General features: G+C 44.3%; 1 protein-coding gene across 2 annotated transcripts in view; it reads right to left on the bottom strand.

The window, feature by feature from the left end:
• Rftn1 (raftlin, lipid raft linker 1) overlaps positions 1-25,825 on the bottom strand; it is a 195,489-nt gene that overhangs the window by 145,878 nt on the left and 23,786 nt on the right. The window contains exon 1 of one of the 2 annotated variants that reach the window (XM_040289832.2): positions 12,355-12,382. The exons of the other annotated variant lie outside the window; for it this stretch is intronic. Within the exon in view, the coding sequence (XP_040145766.2) occupies positions 12,355-12,367 (13 nt within the window). The 5' untranslated portion in view covers positions 12,368-12,382. Of the gene's footprint in view, positions 1-12,354; positions 12,383-25,825 lie in introns of those variants that run through there. 2 annotated transcript variants of the gene reach the window in all.

Here is a 25,825-nt window from a genome sequence, read left to right as displayed (position 1 = left end):
AACTTGGCTCACATGAACATGAATGAACTACTAAATTCCCACTCTGTGCCACCCCTGTGCTTTGAATTCTTCAATGGGTCCCCAGTGCCTAGTTTTAGAGTCCACAGCACACACAGTGTTACCCAATCCTCATACACTAATTTTTCAGACACTTTGTCCTAGACGGTCATATCTTACAATGGAAAACACTGTCAAAATACATTGTCCAGTGGGACTGCAAGTTGGCACAACCACTCTGGAAAGCAGTATTGAGATTCCTCAGAAAACTTTGGAACCACCATTTGACCCAGTCATCTCATTCCTCAGTATATACCCAAAGGACTTAAAATCAGCATACTATAGTGATATGACCACATCAATGTTTATAGCAGCTCAAATGACAATAGCTAAGCTAGAGAGTCAATCTAGGTACCCTTCAATAGATGAATGGATAAAGAAAGTATAGTATATACACACAATGGAATCTTAGTCATAAAGAATGAGATTATGGCATTTGCTAGTAAATGGATGGAACTGGAAACTATCATGCTAAGTGAAATAAGCCAAGCCCAAAGAACCAAAGGCTGAATGTTCTTTCTGATATGGGGATGCTTACAATTCGGTGGGAAGAGGAAGAATGGAAATTCATTGGATTAGACAAAGGGGAATGAAGGGAAATGAGGGAAATGGAAACAGGAAAGTCAGTGGAATGAATGAGACATAACTTTCTTATGTTCATATATAAATACAGGATCCGTATAACTCCACATCATCTTCAACTACAAGAATGGAAAGTTATACTCCATGTATGTATATATAATATGTCAAGATATAGTCTATTGTCATATATAACTAAAAAAAATAATTTTAAAAAACCACATCATCCATGATCCCAACTCACAAAGGAATAGTGTTATACTTGAGGATTACATTCCTACTTGAAGGTTTAACATTAAAAGTTCTAGTATTCTGCTCTACTTTTAAAGATAAATCTCTGCAGTCATTTTCCTGTGATTGTTTTAAAAAATAAAAATTATCAAATTAAAAAGTCAGAGATGTCTGATGTCATCTATTCCAAATTCTTCAACCAGTGGTTTATGAGGCCCATAAAAGAATGCAGAGGATTCCTTCCACTCTCTAATAAACACTACAAAGGCAGTGTCAAGGAAACAGCCGGCCCTATCCCTTTCTTTATGGGCCTAGCTCAGGCCTTTCCCGATTAAAAAAAAACAAAAAAAACAAAAACAAAAAAACCTAGCCACCCTCAGAAACCAACTCCCTTTTTAAACAGGAGTTTCTTTCAACCTGTTACTGGAGAATTTCAGAATCATGCCTGTTGAACAAGATGGCCCACTTCACAAGGTAAGGATGTACTGATGGAGATGAACATACACAAAGATGGACACACAAAGAGACAGGCAGGCTGACTGGTGGCATGTCAAGATGGCCAGTCAGCAGTCACACCAACACATGTGCCCATCAGAGGCCCTCCATCTAAGCTCCCAGCTGACACAGTCCCACAGATAGGCCCGGCCAGCCCCACACAGAACAGCCCTGCCAAGTCCCATCAATCCACAGATCCACAGAGGCATGGCAATAGCAAGTAAGGCAGTTTGGGTTTTGTTTGTTTTTTGGGTTTTTTGGGGTTTTTTTTGGGGGGGGGGTTAACCAGGGATTGAACTCAGGGGCACTCGGCCACAGCCCTATTTAGTATTTTATTTAGAGACGGGGTCTCACCGAGTTGCTTAGCACCTCATGTTGCCCAGCGAGTAAGGCAGTTTTAAGTCACCCATTTCAGGATAGTTTGACATAACAAAAGACAAGGAAACAAACCATCTCAAGTCCCTTCTAGCCAGGTGCCCAATTTAAGTCAAGACACAGTGGTCATGCTACAGAGAGTGAGAACACAAGGGGAGGCCACCCTGACTGAAGACGCTGGTTAACCAAGAAAACGCACACCAAGGCCAGGCGGCAGGTGGGAGGGCAAAGCAGCACGCCCAGAGGTCAATTCTTCCCTTGCTGGTGTGGAGCAGAATGTGTTATGAGCAGTGTTCAGTTGAACACTGTTTTCCAGGTGCATAAGACAAGAAGCAAGGGCTTCAAGTAGCAGAAGTCACCCCCATGGGCAACTCTGCAGACTGAGGGCCTGCACAGGGAGCCCGTGGGAGGGAGAAGCGAAACCTAGGGGTGAACAGAAAGATGCTCGAGAAGGGATTCTAGTTCATGGGATGCATTGGGAGCGGCAGAAGGTCCAGAATAAATTAGCACACCTTGAGCTTTCAATTTGGGTGAACAAACAGCCAAAGATCAGCAAGACCTCACCTATACCACGGCCATGTAGCTTGCAAAGTCAGATGTCCAGGAACAGTGTCACCCCGCTGCTCAAACAGCTTCCATGGCGTACCACATAATTCAGAAAAAGCCACACTCCATACCACATGACCCCATAACTTCAGACCTCATGGCCACTGTTCTTAACCTCCTCTACCTGACCCCTTCCTTCTATTCAACAGGTGAAGTTGTGCTCCTACCCAAGAAGCCATGTATGAGAGAAGGCAACAAGGCCAAGCCTCAGTGGAGGCCCAGAGTTAAAGGGGTACAAAGAAAGTGCTCACAGATTAGAAGCAATGAGGGAACAAGGAAGGGGAGCTGCAGATGGTAAAAGACAATGGTGAGCCAAGTACGGTACTGCACGCCTATAATCTCAGGGGCTCAAGAGGCAAAGGCAATAGGATGGCAAGTTTGAGGCCAGCCTCAGCAACTTAGTGAGGCCCCATCTCAAAACACAAAATAAAGAGGGTTGGGGATGTGGCTCTTCAATAAAGCACTCCCAGGGTTAAAAAAAAAAAAAAAAAAGAACAGCAGTGGCCAAACTCCAAAAGTTTCAGGCAGGTAAAAGCGAATGGATACAGAGTTCAGGGAAAGGACAAAAGGAAGGGAAGAAGAAATGGAAGGAAACCGTCCACAGGCAACAGCTATGCAGACAGAGGAGGGAGTGGACTCCACAGGGGAGGAAGCTGTAAAAGACTGTCCCTCACCCCCACCATATGGCATTTCAGTAACACCCAAAGAGAGCTGCCACTTTGGGGGAAAGAGCCTGGGAGAAGCAGGCCGTCTCCGATGAGGAACCCCAAATTAATTCCTCAGCAAACCTTTCCCATTCATTATTGTCCTCTTCTCTTCATAAATCAAGTCTGCTAGACTCAAAGACGGGAGCCTTCGGGAAGTGCTGACTCCAAACACAAACATCAATACAGAGACTGCAGACCCCAAGACGGTAACAGGGTGAGACGTATTTATATTCCACAGTTGGCAATGCCTCAGCACACTTTTCACTTTCTAGAAATTCTGTCGGCTTAATTTATGTGGCTCATACCTCATTCCCTTTCAGACAGCAGGCTTTTTATCTTTTTCATTTGGAAACTTATCTTTAGGATTTTCCAAATCCTCACCATCATTAATTTTTGATGTACTAAATTCCGTCTGCAGTTTCTTCAGAGACGCAGGGCTCCTTTCGAGGCTGTCTGCCGGCACCCCAGGACTGCAAGATGTGTCCCCACCCTGAGATCAGTCATCGGATCCTAATGGCACTGACACAGCAAGTGGGCTGGGCTGCTCCTTTTGATGGGGTTTTCTTTTCCAAGCCACAGGAAGACTTGAAGACGTTTCTTCCCATCTTTACCGTCTTTCAATGAGATGCTTCATGTGTAACTCAGCCGAACAAGGGCAGTAGGGTAGGGGGAAGGGAAAGCATCTACCAACAACCCAGCATTTCGGGTAAAAATTAAAAAAAAAAAAAAAAAAAAAAAACTTTATTCAAGCCAGGCACAGTGGCCCACACTTGTAATCCCAGCAGTTTGGGAGGCTGACGCAGGAGGATAACAAGTTCAAAGCCAGTTTTGGCAATTTAGTAAGGCCCTAAGCAACTTAGTGAGACCCTGTCTCTAAATAAAATATTAAAAAGGGCTGTGAATGTGGCTCAGTAGTTAAGCACCTCTGGGTTCAATCCCTGGTACAAAAAAAAAATAGAAAATAAAAAGCTTTACTCAGAAAAGGGATCAATCTCAAATGAGATCTTAGACTATAAATGGTAAGGAAGCCGTGACTAGTTGAGGCCATTTCAAACGGAGTCAACTATCACCCATCGTAAAAGATGAGTTATCCGAGACCCTGCTGCCTCAGTACAATGGGGCAATAAAATCTCTAATAATGGAGACCAAAAAAAAAAGCCACATAATTAGACAAAAATCAGAAAAGGGTACACACGCTTCCCCTTCCTGTGGCTGACCTGAAGGGCACACATACAGCCATTTCTGTGCTGGCAGAAGGCCAGTCTGCTCCCCACTCACTCAGCCTGCCTGAGCCACATCCGGCACAAGGCCACTAAGGTGGAGTTTCCTTTGGCAACAGGCCACTAACAATCCTTGAGTTCCCTGGCCACCTGGGGCCAAGTACCAGAATAACCATGTCCCTACCGCACAGGTACCCAGCTATGCGTAAACAGACCCAGCTGTGTGTGCCTGCAGTGGAGCACACAGCTCCTAGAGCTGGACACCACAGCTCGAATCCTAGCTGTACTGCTCCTCCTCGGTTTCCTCATCTGTAAAGATGGGCATAATCACAGTACATACATCATCACGTGCTATGGAAATTGAATGAGTTGAGATATGAAGGGTTTTGAACAATGCCTGGCATATAGGAAGTGCCATGTAAAGTGACTCTTGTTGCCATTATTGTTCTTACCAAGTACTTTCCAGGGGTATCATTGTTATTGAGCACTCCATAAAAGCATGAGTTTCCACCAGCAGCCAGTTGTGAGGCTGTCACACTTATAGACAGGACAAATCTGGGGCACTGGCCCTAGGAATGAGAAAGCAAGCCACACCAAGAGGCACCACAAACGCAGGTGTTGACTTCAACCAAAGCCAGGAGCGAAAGGTACAGGAGGAACTGCAGGTGTGAAGCAGGACTCCAAGATGCCACACCAAGGGGAGGAGGAGGGGCTCCACAGAGGGAAGGGGAGCAAGACAGGAGACCAGGAGCTTGGGGCACACCCCCAAGCCCAAGGCCCCTCCAGGACTCCCAGGAGATTAACCCCCGAGCTCCATGGATGCTCACTCACCTTAACCATGAAGCTGCCTTTTTCCTCCTCACACAACACTGACTGGACACAGAGCCTGGTCCCCATGGGAAGATGGGGCAAATAATCTCAGAAAATACATCCCAAGGACACTTTTTGTTGACACAGCCATTTCCTGAAGGTTCACTCTGCCCCAGATATTCCAGGTAAGTTACCCGATTTCACTCTGATAATGACCACAGGCTTGAAGACTCAGAGAGGTGAAATTTCTTGGTCAAGATCGCAGGGTTAGGAGAAGTGACGGGTTAACCTGGCTAAGGTTAAGACCTGTGTAAGACCTGCCCTCTGAACCACACACCACAGCCCCACCCTCACCAACGAGGGGTTCTTCAAGTTCATCAGAATTGGCAAGGGAGGCCTTGGGTATAGTCTCAGCACCTGTAAAGTGGAAAAGAAATTGCCCTTGGACAACTGCTAAGCAAACTCATGACATGAGTGCAGAGAGACAGGTAGCAACAGAGAAAGAGGACCAGGCCAGACAGGAAACCTGTGTTCTGTCATCATTACAAGCTCAGAGATGCAACTGCGCAGGAGCTTCATTCACTTGAAAACAGGGACGGTTATATTTGCACTCCCAGCTCCTCTTCTGCTATGGCTGAGGAAGCTCCTATCAGATTAGCTCTCCTGCAGATAACAATTATGAACTCGACAAAGAAACCAAAACGACTTTCTGAGGGCACAAGGCAAGCAGACAGAGGGTGGGGGGGAAGTTAGGTACTTCACTGGACAGTTTTTGTTATTGATGGCTGTTAGCCTAAGATCAGGTCCAAGTCTGTACCACAGGGGCAAAGCAAAAATTCAGACAGAAACCCACAGTCTTACTGGCTTGAAGAAACAAGACAAACATAGGGTTATTTCAGTTACTGGAACATGAAGGGGAATTCCCAGAAAGGAGAGATCCAAAGAGGCCTGACATCTATGTATAAACTCTGGTAAAATCTCTGGCTGATCCCTGAACCACACATACATGAAATACTGTTGAAGCAGCACAACTAAGGCTAAAGGAATAGAGTTCTATTGCCATCCAGGAGACAGAGGCTGCAGCTCAAGTCCAACTGTCAAAATAAAAATCAACACTCAGGAAAATAACAGAATCCAGAATTTCCATAAGTCATGATGTCCAAGATGCAACCCAAAATTATTCCCAATATCCTAAAAACATATGGCCCATTTAAAAAAAAATGACAACCCAAAAAGACCAATCTCAGTTTACCCTAGATGTAATATCCAGACAAGGACTTTAAAGCAACTATCATAACTGTTCTCAATGTCTGTCCAACCTACATCACAGATGTGTTTAAAACTAAAATATGGTCAGGCAAGCAAAGTGTGCTTTGAGAAGTTTCTTATATACCATGCTTGTAGAACAAAAATAAGTGATCCCACTTTTCACACTTGTTCTTGAACTTTATCATAAAGCAAACCATTTAAATATGTATCACCTTTCTTCTAAGAACAAGTCTTACTCAAGGACTAAATTTTTTTGGGGGGGGCAGTATCAGGAATTGAACCCAGAGGTGCTTGACCACTGGACCATATCCACAGCCCATTTTTAAAATATTTTATTTAGAGACAGGGTCTCACTAAGTTGCTTAGGTACTCACCAAGTTGCCGAGGCTGGTTGTGAACTCCTTATTCCCCTGCCTTAGCCTCCAGAATTGCTGGAATTACAGGTATGTACTGTACCACTGTGCCCAGTTTCAAGGGCCAAATCTCTCTTTTTTTTTTTTTTTAAATCAAAACCCTATTTTTAAGTAAATTACAAAGACAACCAATAATGAATTATTATAATTCAAAACTCACCATCCCTATATACCATCATAAGTCATCTTAAAAAGCAAAAATGAGCCACGCAACACAGTCCATCTCACACCATGGGAAGGGTCAGTATCTGCAGTGGTTCTTATCATGGGCTTTGAGGTCAGACAGCCTGGAATTGGATGCCAGCTGCTCAGCTATAAAGGCTCCCGAGGCAAGTTACTTAGCCTCTTTGCACCTTAGCATCCTAGTGGAAAACATGGAGAGAAACAGCACCCGCTTCTCACAATTATTGTGACAATTCACAGACCATGTAGCAACTTGGTACATAGTCCAGTGTTGAATAAACTGCTACCGAAAAGAAGGCAAAGAAGTAGTGTCCTGCCCAGCATTGCCCAGCTGGCCAGTGACAGAACTGGGAGGCAAACCTGGAGCCATCCTCCCATCTTAAATCACCTCTTGGATTAAACAACTGCCCTTTAAGTGGGTCCCAATGCACTGCAAACCAGTTATCCTTAGTTCCTTTAGTATTACAGAACATGCAAAAACCAGAAGTCACAACTCCATCACGACACAAACTTGATTTTTTAAAAATCACTTACAAAAATCAGAATATTTTTAAACTTCTGTTGATCCCTTTGAATTTGAAAGGTTTTACAATGCAGTTTAGAAAGATACCACCCTTTTAAAAAGGTGCTCCTAGGAAATTTACACGAGTGCCTTTACGAGTCAATCACTTTCACCGGCACCTACGCAGGGCCTCCAAACTCACGCACAATCACCAATAGCATCCTCAGGACAGTATCGCGGCCATGAGGGTCAGTGTTCAAATGGGGTCTTGTTCTGAGAACTTGAAGGTTCTCATTTCTTCTCAAAGAAGAGGACTGGGCCAGAGGTTCCTGGCTCAGATCTGCCTGTTTCCTAATGCTTAGTGCTTAATTAAGAGCTGTATTTCACTTGGAGCCCTTTGCTCAGTCCCAGGGAGGAAGAGCTATGTGGAGAAGGACACGTCGCCTCCCTTGGTAGCTTCCCGTACTCCCCGCAATCTGCCTTTTTTTTTTTCTTTTTTTTTTTTTTAAAGTCCCTACTTGGGCAGCCCTTTGCCTGGATGACAGGACCAAGCACCTCTTCAACACAGTTCCCGACTTTGCCATTTTCTTTTCTCTTCCTTCCCATTTCCCTACAGTTGGCACAGCCGTAAAGAAGTTTAAGCTGAAATAAAACTACCTGAAGAGTCTAGGAAGGAGAGTCACGCTGAATAAATTTGGGGACGCGGCCTCTTAAAAAAGCAGGTGTGGGGACGGGAAGCCACCGAGAGAGGCGACGTGTCCTTCCCCACATAGCTCTTCCTCCCCAAGAAGTGAAATATAGCTATTAAGTACTGAATATGAGGAAGTAGCGAGATCATATAAATAAAAAGATACAAATCTGAGCCAGGAACCTCTGGCCTAGTCCGAGAAAGAAGAAATGAGAACATTAAAAATGTGTTCAGAACACCACCCCATTGAAACAACCAAGGCCAGGAACTTAACTGGGAGAAGCCCAAAGGGTTACGGAAACTTCTGACAGGTATATGGTGGAGCACAGGACCAGGAGGCACTGATGAGAACTCAGCGAGGACATTCTGGAATTACAAGGATGGACTGGTCTGACCGAGGTGTGGCACCTCATCAAGGCCAAGACCATTCTCAGTAATGTTTCCGACTCCAGGAGCATGCGATTTCCTGTTTGAAAGGGAGGTAGGGTTTGTCCCAACACATGATGATATTCACAGGTCTAGTCTACTGATTACACCGGAACTAGGACTTATGAACTCAAAGTAGCTAACACAACCTTAAATGATCAAAAGCTGAGGAGAGTGGCCACTGTGGAGCCGTGGCGAGACGAGTCACCAAGAGATCAGGATTCTTTGAGTGGCTGGCGCTAGGTTAAGTGGCTCCTGGAAAATTCTTTCTCCATCAATGGTCTCAGTTTACTCATCTGCACAGGGTCAGACTTGACTGGGGGTGACCTCAGAGGGTTCCTCTCCCTTCTAAGCATTCCTGGGGAATCACTATTGTCCATAAATGTCCTCAATGACACCCATTTCCCACTTAAGATTTTCTGAGGAAATGACTCTGAACTATCACAAACACACACAAATAATAACCTCTGACTGCAATCTCCTGTCTACCTTTAGTAAGACTCAACTCTGTTGACCGCAGTACACCACAAGTCCCCCAAACTGGGCAAGATGCCATGATACCAGGTCACTGGAAATGCTGTCCACTGCCAGATTTCCAAAACTGGTCATCTTATTGCACCTACTGATAAATTCGACAAGACCCAGAGTTTCTTATTGGATGATCACACAAGGCCCACAAACACACACTGTATTCTTGAGAGCACTGTCAACACAAAGCATTACTACTCCCCCCACCCCACTGGCTTCTGTTGCCAAAAGAGAGCTTCCCCAACACCTCCCTGCTCTCCTCTCTCCTGCCCTAGCCTATGTCTCTGGGCTGACTTTGTCCTTATGAATACCAACTTCTCTGATGCCTGTGGCCCTGGTGAATCCACCCCATTCCATCCTGCTGACAGCCACCCAGTAGGATGTTTACCATGTCCCCTGGCAGCATCCTAAAGGTGGATGGGTCCTTGAAGAGGGGTCCACTAGGACAGATCTTATTTTTCAGATGGGGGAAAAGGTATAAAATAAACATTTATCATTCCCATCTTCAGGAAATTCCCCACTCACATTTAACCCTTCTCTATTTGGGGAATGATAGTAGTTATCATTGGCTGAGAATTATCTATGGGCCTAACCAGAGTCTTTTCTGATAACTTCATTCAATTCTAACACCAGGAATCTTATAGATAAGAAATGGAGACACTGAGGGGCCAAGTTACTCGCCTGAGGTCACAGAGCAGCCGAGAGTCTCCCCACCAGGTCTGCAGGCCTTAAGCCCAGATCTGTGTTGCACCAAAGTCCGTGCTTTTTCAATCACTCCACCAGCCCTACTCTCCAACATGCAGGGTGATGGCCTGATAAACAGCTGCTGATTAATTAGTCAACGCTGCTGCCATTTGTTCTCCTTCCACAAGATAAACCCAGTCTTGTACCAGGCCTTGTGAGAAAGATGCCAGCTCATCCCCAGGAAGCCAGCCAGCCTTCTGGTGATGACTGATGCTGGGAACAAGGAACTGGACATCTATGGGTGTCTGATGGCCACTTTAAAGCACTCAAGGAGAGGTAAAGAAAAAAAAAATAGGCTCCTATCCAATGCAATTTTTAAACCACTGATTCACCAGGCAGTACGGCATTGAAGTCAAAAGCACCTCAGCCACCACTGTGTTTGCAAGATTCTGCATTTACCAAAGCACCATTTACCAGCCCAACAGTCCCTGTGAGGCTAGTTGGGAGACAACACTCTGACAAGGTAGAGTAATCTTACCAGACGGGAACAGAAATTGAAGCAGTTCTATTTCTTTCAAATCCAGAATACAAAAGTCTAGCAACTGCAGGGTAGGAAGAGAAGCAGCTCCTCTTAAGCCTAGAATACTTCGAATTTTGCTTCCTGACCCCACAGTTTCTAGATCTGCTGGTTCCCGAGAGAGACGCACACTCCCTCCAGGAGACACAACTATGGTTTCAGAAGACCAAAGCCCAGATGTCCCCTTGGCCATTTTGGATTATAAATGCTGCCGCATCATAAGGCAAAGAGAGCGGACTGCCATGCTTGTGTGTAGGGGGTGAATGATCCCAATTCCCCAGGGGAAACAGAATTTGTGCCACCAGGTCGGGAGCAGGGAAGGGTACACCTGCACCCAAGAGTCACTGGAGTATCTCTCGTTTCTTTCATGTCCAAGAGTAGCCATCAATGGAAAACTAATGCGACTGAGACTGGAAGAACCAGAGGATTTGGCTCCATAGATTCTTCTGCCAGGACCTAGACCCCCACACCCAGGGTCCCATGCAGAGGTGGCTGACATTATCCATATATGAGCCAGGCTAATCCTTCACCTCATTCCAACAATCCCATCTTAATATTCTATATCCTTCAGTCTGAACCAGGAAGATAACTCATGCCATCTAGAGAAACACCACGCCAGTTGGGACTTCATGTGTTGAGTGTAAGAAGAACAGTTGCACCAAGGCAGGAAGAAACAAAATGGTTTTGTTACGTGAAGTTACAAAGGTGAGGAGGGTGTGTGGAGGCTGTGAATCTGAAGGAGCGGGTTGTGTTGGTCGCTCAGCTGCTTCAGCTCCAAATCCACCCTTCTAAGTTCTGATGTGTGGAGAGGCCAAACTGCATTCCCCCCACATCCTATGAATGCCTACCAGGTTCCTGTAGGGGGAAGATAAGGGGGCAGGAGCTTCTCCTTCTGTTTCCAGCACTTCTTGCTGGTGCCATCTCCAACATCTATTGCTACCCTGGAAACCAGCCTCACCCAACTCCTCTGCACATACTCAGGAAGAATCCAGCAAAAGACATTGGTGAGCAAAAGACACTGCCGGGAAGGCTGTCAATGGAAGGGTTACATTCTGGGACTTCTGGCCACTGGCACAAATACATAAGGATAATGGTGACAAACTTCATTCAGAGGATCATCGTAGACTGTCATCTACATGAAGTCTATGTACCTTTACAGAAAGCCAGTGTACATGTTCAAGATCTTAAAAATCATCCTGCAAAAAAATGGAGTTTTTACATGAATCATTTCACCAAATCAGATACTCAACAAATGTTCCCGGCTTGGGAGGCCCCAAGGATTTAGCAGTGGACAAGGCCAAGTCACGCCCTTGTGGAGCTTACATTAGGGCTGGAGGACACCATAAATAACAAAATGATAACAGATCAAGATCTCAGATGACAAGTTGCATGGAGAAACTAAAGCAGGCAGAGCAGGGGTCAGGAACGAGGAGGGCAGAAGAGCGAATGTTTGGGACAGAGTAGGAAGAGGCAGAGGCTCTGAGATAGGAAGGAAGGAGCCCTGAAGAGACCGGAGACAAAGCCCTCCTAGCAGAGGGGCCTCAGGACACTATCACAGAGAAGTGCCCCAGGGTCACATGACATGGGGTCCTTGGAGCCACGCCACTGCCGAAGGAGGCTCTCTGAGCCAGGGATGCCATTAGCTGGCTTCCAGCAGTCCCCCAAGTCAGACACAGCTCAGCGGCCGAGTTCACGTCCCCACTCCAAAATGCGGTTATTTTTCTTTACTTTCAATTTGCATCGCAAGCTGGAGAGAAATGAATTACATCCCCCTGGGTTTCTCTGTTCCGTACAATTAAGGAAAGCTATTTCTTAGTCACAAGGCGAATGACGACACCAAGATTTCCCATTTTCTCTCTGCAGGAAGGCTGTCATCACTCAATATTAATTGATCCTACTCTTCATCCATAAAGCAGGGTTGAAACAAATTTTTGGTCCCCAAAATGGCAACTATTACCCTGTTAAGGTAAATTATTAATGGCATCTCCATCAAAGCACACTCACGTTCACAGGGCATCAGCTGCTTCGATTCGCGCTGTGTTTCTTTAATGGGGAAAAATGAGTAAATTAGTACATTTCTTCCCCACACTGGATAAATCACCAGCGCCTATCTCGTTTAAGGTTTGCCAGGGATTTTCCACCATTTCATCAAATCTAGGAACACACAGAAAGGGTGCAATGTGTCTTCAGCTCCCAGCAGGAGAGCCTGTCAATCGAATGCAATTTCATTTTCCTGCGAGAGAGACTGGATAAAGTGAAAACAGCAAGAAGATGCAGGAAGCTCAAAAACTGAGGAGACCCATTGCTGTGTGTGTGTGTGTGTGTGTGTGTATTTTTTCCATAGACCAAAAAAAAAAAAAAATGCTTATTTCTAGAGCAGGGAAACTGAATTAGAGGATCCTAGTTTTAAAAGAAAAGTGGGGGTCCTAGTTGTATGTATCTACAAGTGAATAGCCTACAGTGGACTGGGAACCTATGGGAAGCCAGCCCTCATTCCTACAGAGGGTGCTCACCAGACACTAGCATCCAGTGAAAAACAATTCTCAAACTCAAGAGAGGGCTTTGCTGTCCACTCCTTCCAACCCCTTTTGGGTCATTTATTTACATGAGTGCTGGGGCCTTGTGAAAGGCTAACCACAGGCCATTTGCATTTCATCAATATGTTTAAATGTCACGACTCTTGACTTGTACAGCTGGAAACCAGGCTTAGCCACTCACAACCAGGCTGCTGAAAAATTGTGGTCCAAGCAGAAGGCATTTCTTGAACATATAATTTAGTTTTGAGAAAAGATGAGCTCTGTGCACCAGAGCTGTGGCATGAAATTAGAGATCTATGGATGTGTCTCCATGGCGTCAAGGAAATGACAAGGGTGGAAAAGTGAACAGTCACTTGCTTCCAGACTAGCAGGGGGAGGGAAAAAAAAAAAAATCACCGTGGAGATCACTCCTGTTAATGGCCTTGAAGGACTAGTGCATCTCTCCCTGGGTACTGCTAAGGACTCCTCTGGAAACTGCCCTACCAGAAGCCACCTGGTGTGGGAGTTTAAGAGACTTGAAAGGGGGAGGGGAACTACTGATATTACCCTTTCTTTATTCTCATTGTGGCAGAAAGTTAAAACCCATTTCTACCCTTTATTCTAGCTACTTTTCCTGGAAGAAAAAATAATCCCTGTATTTCCCATTTACAGATGGGGCAATAGGAACTGAGGTTAAGTGACTTTCCCAAGGTAACACAGCTAATAAATGGCACAGCCAGAATTTAAACCCTGTATTTCTGACAATTCCACAGGCCACCTTTCATAGGGTGGAGATATTTGTAACATAAACTGCCTGTGTTAATACATACATAATGATGTATAACAAATTACCATAAAACTCACATTTATTATCTCAGTTTTTTTGAGTCAGAAATCCAGGTGCAGCTTGGCTGGGTGCCTCTGGATCAAGACCTCTCAGAAGGCTGCCTCAGGTATCATCCAGGGCTGACATCACCTCTAGGCTCCCTTGGGGTAGATCACTTCCAAACTCATACACATGGTTGTTGGCAGGATTCAGTTTCCCCGGGGGCTGCTGGACTGAGGGCCCTATTTCCTCAGAGGCTGTTAGCAAGTCTCTCAGTTCCCTCCCAGATGAGCCTCTCCAGGGTACAATGAATGGTGGCTGCATCCCTCAGAGAGAGTGAGAAAGAGTGCAAAAGTCCAAGATGGAAGCTGCAGTCTTTTTTGTAACCCAATCTCAGAAGTGACAACCCATCATTTTCCCTCTATCCTATTCACTAGGAGAACGTTTCTAGGTCCAGCCCACACTGGACCGTGGAAGGGATTCTACAGGTCATGAATACCAGGAGGCTGGGATCATCTCCACGGACACCCACCAATATTACAACAAGCAGAGAAGTTGAATCTAAAGTTGGTTTCCCCCCCTCAGTTACCTTGGTTCTCAACTCCAAGTTCAGTACAGAACTCCAACATTCCTTGTGAGAAAAAAAAAAAATCCTTGATTGGCTCACCTCTCTGCGATGCCAATTTCCAACAACTGCTTTAAAGTTCTCTCTTTGATTTTAGTTTTTTCTGTCTAATCTATTTATATGAAGTTCACAGTAAGAAACTACTGAGTAGAAATGGAAGTTATTGCTTTTTTTTTTTTAAACAGTTTACAGATTGGTAAGAAATGAGGCAAGAAGAGAAGAAGTTGGGCCACCAGTTTGGGGACTAAAGCAAGGCAATGCAGAAAAATCTCAAATGGCTTTCTCTCCATTCCTAGTGCATCTTTCCAGCATCATCTCAGCCTGTTAGGAGAAGATGCAGCAACTTTTAACAAGCTTCATCCCACTCTGACCCAGAAGACCATTTCTCACCCAGGAAGCTATCATGGACAGAAGATGCAGGGGTTCATCCCCAGGACACCTTTGAGGCACTGTTGGAGACTCTGAAGTCTCCAATAGCTCAGCCTGTCAACATCAGCAGCCAACCCAGGAAGCTGGTCTGAGACACTAACATAGGGGTTTTCTCAACTACAGCTGGGTGGACCCAAAGATGAGACCTGACTTAGGATTGCCATATACCAAACAGCAGACAAATCTCCAGGCATGAAGGGCCCACCAGGTCAAAGATAAGTGATGCAAGTCAAAACAAATGCTTCTCCAACAGAACAGAACCATCAAGGGCTATGCCCAAACTAGGCTGGTTTCAAAACACACTCACTCTAGAATTCAGTGGAATGTTTTAGACTCCTTTTCCTACACTGGGAGACCTCATTGTCTTATTCACCACTGTATGCACAACACAGCCTGAGAAGAGGTCATCAGTAAATAGTCAATTAATATTGGATGACCATATCAGACAAGACTGCTTCCTCCATTAAACCAAATCCACCCAAAAAGCTACCAGGAATACCTGACCCATCCTATGTCAAAAGCCACACTGATTCCTCATGGCCCCATGTGGCATTCATGCCTACAAACCAAGTTTAAACCATGATGCACAACTGAAATAATCCCCTTCCTCTTAACAGGACCCAAGGAGGCCTCCTGATAAAAATCATATAACCTGAAAAGCACACTCTTACAAGAATGGGGGTGGGCGGGGGAATCAGCTGCTAAATATAGAAAGTACTCCTTGCCTGCATAACCTTTATTTATCAGAAGATCTGACTTTTAAACAAAGAACAGCATATCTGAAACACAGAACCCAGGAAATGACTTTCTAGACTTAAGGACAGCGACATGCACCTTAAGGCCAGACTTGCCCACCTTTATGCACCAAAATTGCCCTCAAAAATAGTCCAAAGATAAAATTCAAGAAGTCTCCCTTCCTCTGAAAGGACAGAGAAATCTGCTCAAAGTCTAAAATGATTCTGGACCCCAGTGAAATGGGATAAAAACCTCTTGATACAAATTCTCTGAAGCGATATTGATAATAATCATTAGTAGGATGCATAGAACATTAACTCATTTTCTGTTCCACTTTAACCAAATTAGATTAAAAAATTATTACCACTTTCACAGGGCTGCTTTTATGAATCCCTGCAGAAAAATAATTTCGTTTTGCTTTGACAGATAACGGCCATCACTAGGGAATTTCATTTTACTGAAGACAGCCTTAAGTCACTGAAATTTACTACTTGGGTTACACACACACACACACACACACACACACACACACACACACACACAACCCTGATCCCATTTTTACACAAGACTGAATGTTGTTTCTTGGGTCTGGATTTCAAGTGGCTGGGAAAAGAGCATGAAGAGTTTTTACATTAAGAAAGGAATGTAAAGAATGCCAGACTTCCTTAAATCTTATCTTACTACCCCCATTAGTGTGTATGTAACAATAACATTAGTGCTAACAGCAGACTCAGTTGCAACATCAAAAGCAAGCATAGAGAAGATGCATACAGCAGCTCTGCTCAGAAAGGTTTAAAGTCACGTCACTCATACTATCTCATTCATCTTACAAATCCCTGCAAACTGAACAAGCACACTTATCTGCTGTGAGACAAGTCTTATGGGAACCGATTTCCTTGCCACTCTTCGCATATTCTGTTTAAAAACAGGGCCTGTTTTTAGCACACCTCCCAACAGTGCCTCAACCCATAACTCATGCCACTGACTTCCTTGCATGAGCCTTAAAAAAAAAAAAAAACACCCTTCGTAATTATAGAAGCCGGAAACAAAAAATGAAACCCAGGTAGGAAACTGAGCAAGTTCATGGCACCCAACAATTGCTTTTGCCCAAACTGAAATTAAATAAATATACACATGTACACTCTCCATGAAAACGCTGCTGCGCAGTTTATTAATGAACAGTGAAAGGAAACAGAAGCCGAAAGTGGGTCAGAAGAAACTGTTTAATCTAATAGTCTGGAAATTATACTGGAGGGAACAGATGGTTTCACAGAAGTCGATGCTACCTAAGGACCAAAGAGCAATTTTCTAGGAAAGAAAAATGCTTCCTTACCCTACTGCACATACTGTTTTCCAGCAAAGGAGGAGTCTATATTCAACACAGGACAAACCCAGCTTGGCATGTTTACAGAACTAAGTGGCAGCCATCCACATGCCCAAGATCACAAGAGGCCTTCTCAATCTGAGCTAGAGGTCAAACGTGGCCCTCTTGTGCAAACAGCAAAGGGAAACCAACACGATATTCCAGCAGGTTATTAACCAACATTCACAACCTTCGTAGTAAGAAAAAGTGACCTTCAATGTGGCTTGCAATTCCCACACACTCTGGACCACAGTGAGACATATAGGCCGCTTGGAGATAAAAGGCCTTCGTGTAAGATGTGGTTGCATAAGGCAGGACCACCCAGCCACTGCACCTCCCTGTTCATCAAGCAGAGTTAAACACAGCAATCACCTCCAGAGCTGTAAGGACCAAGTAAAGTAGATAAAGCTGGGCTGCCAACCACACAGTCAGGGACGACATTCAGGTGATATTCATATCCCATTACCTTGTTTTATTTTGTGGTGCTGGGCTTCACCACCTTTGATTCACTAAAACATAGGAAAGTTCTCACTAACAGGGCACAATCCAAAGGAGATCTGTCACAGCTGGGAGGCTTCAAATGACAGATAAGAAGCACTCAAATCTCAAAGCCATCATCTGTGAGACCTTTGATACTGTCCACATTGCTTAAGAGGAAAAGATTTAAAAGTAGCGAGTCTGACTGCATACTTGAGGTAGGATCATGGATATATGCTGGGTCACCGCAATGACCCTTGTTTCCTCATTTGTAAAAATCAGGATCCTTATGGGTATTAATTTACACCAAGCATGGTGGGTGGAGCCTCTGCTCTCATAACTATTAACACCAACAACATCACTAAGCCTGTGGTCCCCTCACAGTGGGTCATCTGGAGGTGTCTCCTGCAAGGCCAGAGGCCACAGTGGCAGAACAGCCTTTGTACCATTAAGATGACAGGCTGAGACACCCAGTTCTTAAGCTCCAGGATGAGCTTAAGAACTGGGTGTTAGCTGGGCGTGGTGGTGCACGCTTGTAATCCCAGAGGCTCGGGAGGCTGAGGCAAGAGGATCGCAAGTTCAAAGCCAACCTCAATGAAATCAAGGCACTAAGCAACTCAGTGAGATCTTGTCTCTAAATAAAATACAAAATAGGGCTGGGAATGTGGCTCAGTGGTCGAGTGCTCCCGATTTCAATTCCCTGAAACCCTTCCCCCCCCCAAAAATTTGGAGGATATAAAAAGTCAATGCCCCCAACTCAGACATGGGGCCTCCTACTTTCTGCCATAATGTCAAAGGAAGCTTTGGGCCTTCCTCCTATCCTCCCACCTTCCCTCCTCCCTGGCTTCTAATATCTTGCCATAAGGTTCGTGATTGTTTTTAACCTACGGGGACGGGGGGCACAAAATGCTATCAATGTCAGAGACTTGCTCCATTCTGAGAAGCTGCAAATGTTATAGATGAATTTGTCATGTTCTGAAGTGGCAAGATATCGTATTTAGAGAGAGATAATAAATACCTCATTAAGGGATGGCAAAACAAACACTTCAGGGTCCTTGAGGCTCTATCTAAAGGAACCCCATGGTGAAACCCACTTTAAACCAAGAATCCTCTTGTGAAGCAAAGAGCTACACAGCCCCCAGCGGCCCCCCCACTCCCAATATTTTCCCCCCTCCCTTTCCATGGTTTCCTAGGTGGGGCTTTCTTTCCCGTGAGGACTTCATGCATGCAAGGCAAGCACTCTACACCTGCAGCTAGATCTCAGTGCTAACAACTGTACCCATATCATTTAAGGTTTTAAGCATGATGTATCAGGGCGTTGTCAGCACTCTACCTCTGAGCTACATCCCCAGCTCACTCCTATCCATTTTACCTTCCTTTCTCAAAAGTCCACCCGACCCAGTAACCATTCCTATTCCTCTGCTTTGCCATACCCTTTCTCCACCACATGCCCCCAAGGTGAATACTATTCCTCCTTCTCCTTCAAGATCCAGGGCTAAAAGTCCCATAGGAGCCCTTCCCTAAAAATCCCAGCCTTTGGGGCAGTGCATCTGCATGAACAGCTCATTATTAGACCACTGATGGTACCAGATCTCCCCCAGCTTATGCCATATCACATACTCACACAATGCATCAGAAAGACTGGGCTTCTCGGGACCAGAGGCAAATCGCAGAAGGTTCAAGCAGACCTAAAGGGAAACAAAATCTCTACCCACTGGCGCTCTCCTGAAGGTCATTTATTGGGATGCCCACGTTCATATTAACAACCACGTGGGACTTAACACGTGCCTGCTCACTTGTTAGCAAACTCAGCTGCTCATTGGCATCACCTGTAGTTTCAAAAGTACTGACATCTGGGTCCATTCCTCAAGACTGACTTAATGGGCCTGGCAGGCCAATTCCTATTCCTGGGCATAGGAATTTAAGTTGAAGAATCATTGTTTCAGCTCATGATTTTTTAGGACCATGGCCTGTCCTCCCAAATAGAGTACAAGACACTTTAAGGAAATACTTAAAAGTTGGTCATAATGCAAAAGTAGATGAGTATTTACTGAATTTATTTTATACTAAAAAAAAGAATCATACGAGCATCTTTATGTGTATCATCACTAGTCAAGTAAAAGAAGTGGTAAAGTTTCTCCAAGTATGGTGCCCACAGAGCACCTGGGGATGTGTTACAAAGGCAGATTCTCAGGCCTTACCCAAGGTTACCAAGTAAGAGACTCTGAACAGATTCTCTAGGTGATAACGCTCAAGTTCGAGAACCACTACTTTAGGGTAATGATCAGTTCCAAAGGCTGCAGTCTTGTCTGGAGGTTAACATTATTTGAGGCAACTCTTTGGAACTTGCCTATCATCTCTGACTTCAAGAGCCCTGAAACCAGAAAGGCGAAGAGTGCCAGGATTTATAACAAACTAAAGTACTCAAGCTCTTGGCCAAAAAGAAAGAAAGAAAACCTTTAATTTCTTAATTTTCAGAACATGTGACCCATCTTTTCAGATTAGTGTTTTTCCCAGCTGTGAAATGAGCACACAAGGACAACTACACAGACAACAACCAACAGCTGCTTCTGTCGTTGTTTAGGGATAATGTTACCCAGACTGGAAGTTAAATCTGGACGGACCCTTAAATGATTCATTGCACAATATACATGTTTTGAATAGTGACTATCACCCTGTGTTCTTATCATGACCACCCAAAATGTATATACAGTTTAAGGCTAACATGCTGGCAGCCAAAATCCAAGTATGAGCCTGGTAAGCAAAATGTGGAAGAAAACATCCCCAAGGTCAACTCTTAAAGACCCCTTAGACAGGAAAACCACAAAGATGGGAATTTGAAAAATGTGGCCAGGCAGCCCAATCCTCAAAATTGTAACATGTGTCGTGGGAATGTTTTATAAGCAAGAATTTAAGAGGGGGGAAAAGAAGACAAGCTTGAAAAGACAGGCAATGGAGCATACAGACAAAATTTGGAGCGTTTTCAGGTTGACGCCCTTTGATTTAAACTCACCAGGGTGCAGGAGTCTCGGGAACCAGGGAAGCCCAGAGAGAAAGCTCTGCTGTCAGTGGCGAGAGGTTGTTCTACAAACGTCCAGTAGTGTATGGGCATACAGCAAGTTACTTTTTTTTTTTTTTTTTGGTACCGAGGATTGAACCCAGAGGTGAATGACATCTCCAGTCCTTTTAACTTTACTTTCAGATAGGGTCTCACTAAGTTGCTGAGGCTGGCCTTGAATTTGCCATCCTCCAGCCTCAGCCTCCCAAATTGCTGGGATTACAGAGTGTGCCATCACACCCAGCAGCAAGTCATTTTTATAACTTCTCCATACAGTTTTTTGGTGGTGTTGGGGATTAAACCTAGGGCCTCAAGCATGTTAGGCAAGCACTCTACCACTGAGCTACATCCCCTTAAAACCTCTCCAACCAAACTCTATCACTATATTTTGCTATACCATAGAGGTGACTCCACCCACCTCATATGACTGTTGTTAGCTTGTTTAAAAGAGATGAATACTAGTTGCTGAATAAACAGTAGTCTATTATTACATGTAAAAAAAAAATTAAGCAACTTGCCAGGTGAAGTGGCACATGCCTGTAATCCCAGTGGCTCAGGAGGCTGAGGCAAGAGGATCAGAAGTTCATAGCCAGCTCAGCAAAATCAAGGTGCTAAGCAACTCAGTGAGACCCTGTCTCTAAATAAAATACAAAATAGAGCTGAGGATGTGGCTCAGTGGTCAAGTGCCCCTGAGTTCAATCCCCAGTACCCCTAATAATAATAATAATAATAATAATAATAATAATAATAATAAAGTTACTAACCCACATACATTGTCGTTAGACACATAAAACTATACAATCTCTCTGGAAAACAGGCTGTGTCTTAAAAAGGTAAATATACATTTGCCAAACAACCCAAAAATTCTACTTCTGACATATTTACTCAATAAAAATGAACATATGTCCACACAAGACTTGTTCACAAATGTTCATGGCAACTTTTTTCATAATAGCCCCAAACTGGAAATAGCCCAACTGTTCAATGGGAGGGGGATTAAACAAATTGTAGTACATCCAAACAATGGAATATTACTCAAAAACAAAAGGCAATAGGCTCTGGATTCATACAACAGCATGGATGCATCACCAAAACATTATGCTGAGTTAAAGAAGCCAGACACAAAGGAGCACATTCAGTATGATTCCATTTTATTCAAAAAGAGGCAAAATGAATCTGCAGCGGTGGGAAGAAGATCTGTTGTCTGGGCTGGAGGCACCTGAGGGAGCTCTCCTGCGTGATGGGAAAGTTCTGCATCTTGAATGTGGTGGTAATTCTCCAGAGGTTCATAATATCGAAGCTCACCAAACTATACACTTAATATGGGTATATGTCTTTTTTATTTTAATATTTATTTTTTAGTTATTGGCAGACACAACATCTTTGTTTGTATGTGGTGCTGAGGATCGAACCAGGGCCGCATGCATGCCAGGCGAGCACGCTACCGCTTGAGCCACATCCCCAGCCTGGGTATATGTCTTTGTATAGAAGTTATACCCCAATATATCTGTTCACACAAGCAGCACTGAGAGAGCATGCAGCCACATGCATTCAAAGGTTGACCCTGAACTCTCTTTCATGGGCATCAAAGCCTGGGAAAAGAAACATTGGCTTCTGGTCCATGACTTACTACCTGTGGAAGCAACTTCTTCATCTGAAAATAAATAAGAGAAAAAAATGCCTTCCCTCCAGCTCTCAGGGCTCCTTGAATGATTGAGCAAGTGCATTACTGGAAAATGCTTCAAAAAGAATCAGAACACTTGGTATGTGACCTCATGCCACCCACCCGGGTACCTTACAAACCCACTTCTAAACCCAGCTCTCCCTCAGCCTCCAGGCAGGTCCTGGGACCACCTCCTGATCTCTCTAGACCCACTGACTTCTCTTGTCCCCATTGCCACTATCTTGGCTGAGGCCACCTGAGCCTTGCTGATGACTGTAATGACTTCCAAATGGTTTTCCCTCCCCCACTCTTGCCCCTTCCATCCTCCTTCATTCTAAACTCAAAGAGATCTTTCTAGAGTTCGAATCTGATCATGACCCACTCTCTTCTGACCTTAAAAACCTTGAGTATTCCTGAAAAAGCCAGGTCTCTTTAACCCAGCACTTAAGACCTTTTGTCATCTGTACCCCACCTTACTTCTCCCAACCAAACAGAACTGCCTGTGTCTTCCCATATATGAAATATTGCCTCTGAATTTTTGGTCTTTCCCATGTGTTATCCACTCTGCCTGGAAAGCTTATCTCCTTCCCTTTTTCTTCCACACATGTTTTTGCCTGGCTAATGCTAAATTCGCCTGTTTATCATAAGCCTTTCACCCCTCCATCAGTACTGGGGGCTACCACCTTGCCCTCTTATCTCCATCACTTTGGTTCTTCCTTTGAAAAAGATTTTGAACCAATCCAGAGTAGTGGATAAGACTGGTGCTATAAACTGAATCATATCCCCCCAAATCTTATTTCCATATGACTATATCTGGGGTAAAGAATTAAAGTCAAAGGAGGTCATAAAGGTGGGGTCCTAACCCAGCAGGACTATAAATCAAGCACACACATGCTCTCTTTTTTTCTCCTTCCCTCCTTCCATCTCCTCTTGAACTCCCTCTCTGCTAGGAGAGAACACAGTGAGGATGCAGTCAATTCTCACAGGCAACTGTCTGCAAGCCAAGAAGGGAGCCTTCACCAGGACCCCACTATGAAGCATCCTCTCCAGTACAGAGACTTCCAGTTCCCAAAACTGGAGAAAATAAATGTCTATTGTTTAAGCCATCCGTGTGTGCTATTTTGTTATAGCAGCCCAAGCAGACTACGGCCATTGGGACCATCTCCTGTCTGGTTCACCCATTAATCCCCAGAACACAACATCTGGCCCAATGCCAATGTTCAGTCAGTATGTGTGGAATCAATGAAATGTCACCCTGTGGTCATTATGAACCCAAGAACAAATGTACATGATAAAATTGTACATTATTCTGAATTAGAAATGCAGATTCTGATCTAGAACCAACTCTTTCTCCCTTGAAAACAGACCTGCGCTGTCTCATATAACTTTCTGAGATGCTGGAAATATTATTTATCTGCACCATCCAATATGGCAGCCACCGGGCATGCATGGCTACTGAGCACTTGAAATGTAGCTAGTGTGAAGGAGGAAATGAATTTTTAATCTTATTTAATTTTAATGATTACATTTAAAAAGCCATGTGGCTGAGTGATCCTGTTCTGAACAGCACAGGACTGGAGACTTCAAGCCAGGCCCTAAGCCCTGGGCACTGGCGTCATTATATTGATCACACTCGGTGCCAACTGTCGCTAGAACCAAATGTATGAAACACAGTTGATTCTCACAGAGTCGACACAGGTAGCTTTCAAGGGGTATTAGAGTGGCCTGGCACAGAGAAGCTGGCAAAACACACACATAAAAGGGATAATGAGGCACCGTTTTGCAGAGATTGTGATGCTTTAGGGGCCTCCGTCTGCAAAGAAACCCAGCAAAGGGCAGGTTCATCCCTCGGTGACCAGACTTAATTGAAAATTTAAGACCCAATCAAATCACCCAGAATTGAGATTTTTGGCAGCTTATGTGTGTCGCTGTGAGGTTCTCGCTGCTTTTCGCCTCTGCCAGCCTTACAAGTGAGGCTGCAGGTTCCAATATCATCCACAACGGCACCAAGCTTCAAGCAAGAGACAAAGCCACATTAAATCTAATCCTGATTTCTTAAAAACTGCACACAGTCCCTGTCCTTCCTAAGCCATGAGGTGAACACTGGCCAATACTCTACCCCCGATTTGCATTTGCTTAAGAGTCAGAGGAGCATCTTCTCTGTGAAAGATAAGCGTATTAAGTGCACTTTAAAAAAATCTCCCATGGAAGATTATGTCAAAACCTTATGGAAGGGCTGGGGTTGTAGCTCAGTGGTAGAGTACTCGCCTAGCATGTGCAAGGCACTGGGTTTGATCCTCAGCACCACATAAAAAAAAATAAATAAAATAAAGGTACTATGTCCATCTACAGCTAAAAATATTTTTTAAAAAACCTTATGGAAGAGGAATATATCATATGCCCTTCTACTTAACACAAGTCTCTCGCAAGAATGTTCTAACTGGTGTTAATGCCTTATTTGCCGAGCATCTTGTAATTTACATGTGCTCTGATGCCCAAGAGAGCTATGTCACTTTCTAGATCTAGGTCACTTCCTCTGTCACTTCCCAATACCACATCTTTGGGCAGGTTACTTAACCTCTCTCTGAGCATCTGTCTCCCCATCTGAAAAAAGGGGTGAGTTGTACCCATATAATTCACTAGGTTATTGCAAAGATAAAATGACAGAAGCCACACAAGATGAATATTCACAGCAACTTAATTTAGAATGGCCCCAAACTGGAAATGACACAAATAACCATCAACAGATGAATGGAAAAACAAACTAGCCCATCCATACCATGGGATACTACTTAGTAAGACAGTAGGGGATGAACACATGTGACGTGGATGCTCCAAATGAGCAAGCTGAGGGAGTGACAGAGGCTACATACTACATGACCAAAAAGAATATATACTACATGACTCCATTTATAAAAAAAAGTTCTAGAAAATAAAATCGGTGACAGAAGAAGTAAAAGAAAGCAAATCAGTTGGAAAAGGAATAGAATGGTATATAGTAGGCACTTAACAAATGCTACCTCCGTTTTGGACAAGGGTGAATGAGCTCATCAGAAAAACTGGGGATACTGCCAGGGAAATGGATTGATGCACAGAAACACACCTCTGGGTTTACCAGGACCCAACCAGTTACCATGGGCTCTTCTCAGCTAGAAAGTGTAAACAAGGAAGACGAACAGAAAGATGAACAGGGTTTAGTCTTTGCCCTGAAGGAAATACAAGTAGGTTTAATGCATGATGTAATAAAAGTGTCATAAGGATGGTGCTGACAAACTGCAGGTGTGCAGAGAGTAAGGCTGATGGGTTTGATGTCAAGAAGGAGGATTCCAGTGAGTGGATTCCAGTGGCAAGCAATAAGAGGCAGGACCTTGCCAAAGCAGGAAAGCTGGGAAAGGGGGGTCCTGGGGGAGCAGGCGGTCCTACAGCCACAGCACACACTGTCCTCTGGGGATGCATGGGAGACAGTCCCAAGACCAAGCTACAGAAAGCCCCCAGCGCCAACCTGAGCCTCAACTTCATCTGCCCAGGGGAACCTGCCAAAGAGTTGAGCATGATCAGATGTGTGTTTTACACAAACAGGTCCTATCTAGAGGGCAATTTGGCAATTTATCAAAAGTCCTGACATTCGCATCCTTCAACTTGGCAATTCCTGAGGAAATAATCAGAAATGTACACAAAGATTTATGTACAACATTGCTTATCACAACATTATTTATAATAGCCCAAAGCCCAAAGTAACTTAAATGTCCAATAAAAGGGGAATGCTAAATAAATTATAGCACA

The sequence above is a fragment of the Ictidomys tridecemlineatus genome, chromosome 2 (genome assembly GCF_052094955.1).
Source record: "Ictidomys tridecemlineatus isolate mIctTri1 chromosome 2, mIctTri1.hap1, whole genome shotgun sequence".
NCBI lineage: Eukaryota > Metazoa > Chordata > Mammalia > Rodentia > Sciuridae > Ictidomys > Ictidomys tridecemlineatus.
The sequence above is the reverse complement of the archived record's forward strand: the minus strand, read 5'-3'. Positions and strand labels throughout refer to the sequence as shown.